Here is a 4735-nt window from a genome sequence, read left to right as displayed (position 1 = left end):
AGATGATTATCATGACGATATTGGCTTTGGTTTTTTGAGAGAGGTTCACGTGATTCCAGGGTACGGCTTGGTTCTTATCATAGTAACCTTGAAAACTTGATTATCTTTTTTTTTTGGAAGGGACGAATGGATTGGACTTGCCTATGACTATAACAACTAACGGAGTCGCCGTTGTTATAATAGCAGTGTTCATAGCTCTGCTGAATACACTTATAACTAAATTTATCAGCTTAATTTATCCTTCCCCCACTGCCAAAACCAGTGCGTGACAATCACTATCTCCTTCCTGTATACCTGATCATTGAAGACATAGTTAAAGTTAAAACCTTTCAGATATCACAAACCAACAAAAAATTTAAATAAACAAGTGTTACTAAGTGATCAATGTTTATGGGAAATTACAAAATATGTCTTTATTCTCTATCCAACTTGGAAAACGACAATTTTAAACTTCAGACACTAATTTTTCTTTCAAACTATAATCAAAACGATGGTGGTTTTATTATCTGAGAGCACGAAGGAAAGGTATAAAATCCTGGGAGTGAATAATACCCTTCGGCAGTGGGGACTGGAGCGTGGGAAAAACGCCGCAGAGAGAAGGGGCGTGGGGGGGTGAGGGGTGGAAATGTTCCATTTTCCTTGGGAGGCTGGCAATGACAGAGGAGAGGGGGCAGAGATACGGATACGGACAGAGGTTTTGATGTATTGGGTTTGAGAGTAATAGGGCCTCGTGATCGGAGAAGGCAGATCCATGGAAGACTGTTCCCGCTAGTCACGTGGCCCTCTTTTGACTACCCAATGACCAACCCATTGCTTTGCTTTGTTACGAGCGCCCCCCCTCCCCCACCTCCCTTTTCCCCTTCAGTTTTGGAGTATAAATTCCATTGCCCACGACACCACCAAGTCCTCAACTTGCAAATAGTATAGCCTTATTAGTTATTTCTCTATACTATCCCCTCCACCCTGACCCAGACTCTGACTGGCCGACTTATTTTTCTTTTTTCTCTTTACTTAATATTTAAGAGTACAAGTATACTAGTAGTATTTTAACTATATTTATGCATAGTTTATTGTGTTTTTTTTTGGGGAGGTTTTCTAAAAGTTTATTTCTCTATCTGTAACATGCAACCTGGGACCCTCTCTGTCTGTATCTTTATGTCTCACTTGCTATACAAGCATGTACATCTCTCCATTTGCATTTGACGACAACGTGGACTGCAGGTGCTGACTGGTATTTCGCCATTTTATTAGCTTATAAAGCTACCAGACAACAACTCTTCTCAGTCCCCCCCCTCTCTCTCTTTCCTCCCAACTTATTATTCAAACGCTATATTATTGCACTTGGCTCTCAGTTTTACTATTTGGCTCGTACTACCCTGCCATTGCCCTTTAACTATACACTCCCACCATCAAATTCTTTCTATTTTCAATTGCATTAGCTTGTTCTTTTTCCATTCATCTTCAATCCCTTTGTTTCTTCGTTTTTCATTTTGTTCTCACTGATCAGTTGGCGATTGTTGGTTGGTTTTTTGATCATTCTGAATCTGCCCCCATTCGATCTTCGTGGTCATCCCATAGTGCTGAAATTGAGGTGACAGTGGGTATAGTTAGGCCTTTGACACATATTCATAGAGAAACCGATTGAGAAAACAATGCACAGGTGCAGTAGCTCTCAGGGAAACATGGTGGGTCCATGTTCATGTGGCCTGTATCATAGCCAAAGCAACTCCTCGTGGCTATTTTCCATGCCGAACCACCGATCTTGCGATGAAACTAACATGTACCCTTTCATGCCCTCTTCATCTTCTTCCGTCGATTGCACTCTCTCTTTGGGAACTCCATCCACTCGTCTTTGTGAAGACGACGACAAGCATATCCGGCATGAACGTAGTAACCCTTGCATTTCCAACTATTGCTGGGACATGTTGCAGAACAAGAGCGCACCTTATTCACACCAAACCACCAAAGCTAGCCGTGGAAGCAATGGAAATAGCAGTAACGGCTCAGGCAACGATCCTCTATTAGCTCGCCGCTGCGCCAACTGCGACACTACTTCAACCCCACTTTGGAGGAACGGGCCGAGGGGTCCAAAGGTATACCAAAATTTCCAAATCCCAATCTCTCCATTGTTTCTTCGGGATAAAAAAAACAAACAACCTTGTATCCTTGTTTCTGTTAATTGCAGTCACTTTGCAATGCCTGCGGGATTCGATTCAAAAAAGAAGAAAGAAGAGCTACAGCAGCAAATGCAAACAACTCATCGAGTGCAACAGCTTCAATGCTGGAACAGCAACACCATGGCTATCAGTATCACCACAACAATTCATGGGTTCATCAGAACCAAAAAATGCCATGTTTCTCGCCTCTTAATGAATTCAGGTTCATTGAAGATACTGATCGAGATTCTGATACTGGGATCCCCTACCTTTCTTGGAGACTCAACGTCACAGACAGGCCAACAAGCCTTGTCCATGACTTCACAAGATAAAAAAAAAAAAAAGAACATCAAAGAATAAAGAAGAAAAAAGAAAAGGAAAAGAAACCCTGATTCCCATTGACGGTCAAGATCATGCACCAATGACTGAAACGTATCACGATGATGGTGACGCTTACATGGTCTTCGTTTCGCCTAGTCAAAAATTCTTTTTTTTTTTTTTTAAATTTTGCTTTTCTTTGTTTGTCTCCTTTGTCTGTCTTCAATGGATGGTGTAAGAACGGGATCATCCTATGTTCTTAGTTGCTTTTGATTTTGATAATTTTTTTCATGTTCTTTAACTTTTCCTTTCACCTTCAGTTCTATATTAGTAAAACATTTCTGTTTTAGAGTTACAACTTTCTTCACATATCATCCCCTTGTTGACCTCCCCCAGTTTCTTGGTCTTCATCATCCCACTAGGTGAAACATTTTTATCAGATATATGATGAGTTCAGCACCTTTAGATTTAATTACTGATATTTCTTTCCTTCCCTGATGTAATGTAAGGATATAGGAAGTACGTGTTTTGCTTACATAATGCAGCATTGGTAGGTACCTTTTCTTTTTTAATGTTTATGAAACTGGAGTTTGCTTTGCCTGTTGAGACTCTGGACTCTGAATCTGCCTCAGTTTTCTTTTTTTCGTTTCTCTCAATTTCACAACTCCTAGACAACTTAAGATGAAAGAGAATATTTTTTTTAATGCCTTGGGGACTTAGTAGTAAATTAAGTAACTATTCATGATTTAATCTTTAAAAAAAAATGGAAATCCTCAATTCAATTAAGAGTGAAAAATCTAATGGTCCAAATACTTGGAAAATTAACAATTTGTGGTTGTCCTTGCGGTTCAGGCACATAGCAGAGCAATAATTTGTCGCATTAGGCTTTTTGGGCAAATCGACAATGTCTGAAACGCACACGCATACTTGAATATTGACCGTCAAATTGGCCTCACCTCTGCAAAATGCAAACCCTATTTTTGCTTTACGTTAGATTTATTTCTGCATAGTTGATTCTGAAATCCAAGTAGATTGGTTTTTCATTTAAAAAGGAAAAGAAGAAGAAGATATTTTTCACAAGGTTATAAATATTGAAATTTGGAATTATGAATAATATAATATAATATAATATAAGATGGTTGGTGCATGTGGAGGGGGGAAGTCTAATTACCAAAAAGAATGTTTGTTAAGGATAAGTAAAAAGGAGAAGTCAAATTAGAAAAATAGGCCGAATATGGAATTGATGGTCACATGTAAAGTGGTTGTGTTCAACCTTGAATGGGGCAAGCAAACCCCACATTTCAAAATTTTTAGACAGAACTTGTCTTCTATGCCCACACATCATCTTGGATCTTTAAGGTTCAACATCTGTCTTATTTATTTATCTATTATATCTATTCTGCCATCTGTAATTATATATGTTCGCCAAATGTTTAAAAAAAAATTGAATTATTACATAAGTCCCTATACTTTTTTTCTTATTTATTTGATTGGTACCCTAATAAGCTTTTATTTTCAAGTGAAAGGTTAACAACTTGTTTAGGCTAAGGTATAAGTTGAAAGATTAACTTTGTTTTTAGGGGGAAGACTAATATAAAATAATATACAAAATGTAATTTTGTATCAAATATAAATAAATTTATTGTTTTTACAATGACAAAAAAGAAAGCCTTACCCACCACATTGCAGACTGCCTATTTCAGTGAAAATAGGCCCAGCCCACAGTTCACATTTTTGTTTCCTTTTTAATAGATTGATCATACCAGGCCTATTCATTATTCTTATTTTAGGTTTAACAGATCAAAATTTCACTTGTATTTTTTTATTTATTTTTCTGGGCATAACGTTAAATTTGATATGATGATAATTTTTTCAATCTGACCTTTGTTTCTTTTTTTTTTTAAAGTTAAATATGATGATTAACTTTTTCAATAGAATTATATCTCTTACAAATCAAAAGTACTACGTTATACATTTTAGTAGGCATAGTACAAATGGAACTCTCTCTGGACGCTCTCGCTAGCAATGAACGCTCAGGCTCTCCGCTACCGACGGAGCTGCTACGAGCTACTAAGAAAGTAAAAAACAAAGATTTCGATCTGGTGGATGTTGATGATCAGGTGATGAAGGAACCCGAAACACGTAAGATTTCCTTTAAAGAGATGTTAATGGGCAATGGGAATGAAGGAAAAAGATGAGGATGTGCATCTCCCCTTGGATGATGAAAAGGAGATTACATTTCTTGAGGGTGATGTTAAAAT

General features: G+C 37.6%; 1 protein-coding gene across 1 annotated transcript; it reads left to right on the top strand.

The window, feature by feature from the left end:
* The first annotated feature begins 905 nt into the window (after positions 1-905).
* On the top strand, positions 906-3071 carry LOC107913073 (GATA transcription factor 18). Its single transcript, XM_016841517.2, has 2 exons — positions 906-2093; positions 2186-3071. Exons 1-2 carry the CDS (start codon positions 1653-1655, stop codon positions 2486-2488), a joined length of 744 nt encoding a protein of 247 aa, XP_016697006.1. The 5' UTR covers positions 906-1652; the 3' UTR covers positions 2489-3071.
* Positions 3072-4735: the final 1664 nt, after the last annotated feature.

The sequence above is a fragment of the Gossypium hirsutum genome, chromosome D11 (genome assembly GCF_007990345.1).
Source record: "Gossypium hirsutum isolate 1008001.06 chromosome D11, Gossypium_hirsutum_v2.1, whole genome shotgun sequence".
NCBI lineage: Eukaryota > Viridiplantae > Streptophyta > Magnoliopsida > Malvales > Malvaceae > Gossypium > Gossypium hirsutum.
Note: the sequence above shows the minus strand (reverse complement) of the source record. Positions and strands in the feature narration are given on the sequence as shown.

Coding starts and splice junctions, on each gene's coding strand:
- LOC107913073 (XM_016841517.2), top strand. CDS start 1,653: ATGCACAGGTGCAGTAGCTCTCAGGGAAACATGGTGGGTCCATGTTCA. Junction 2,094..2,185: donor ACGGGCCGAGGGGTCCAAAG/GTATACCAAAAT, acceptor TGTTAATTGCAG/TCACTTTGCAATGCCTGCGG.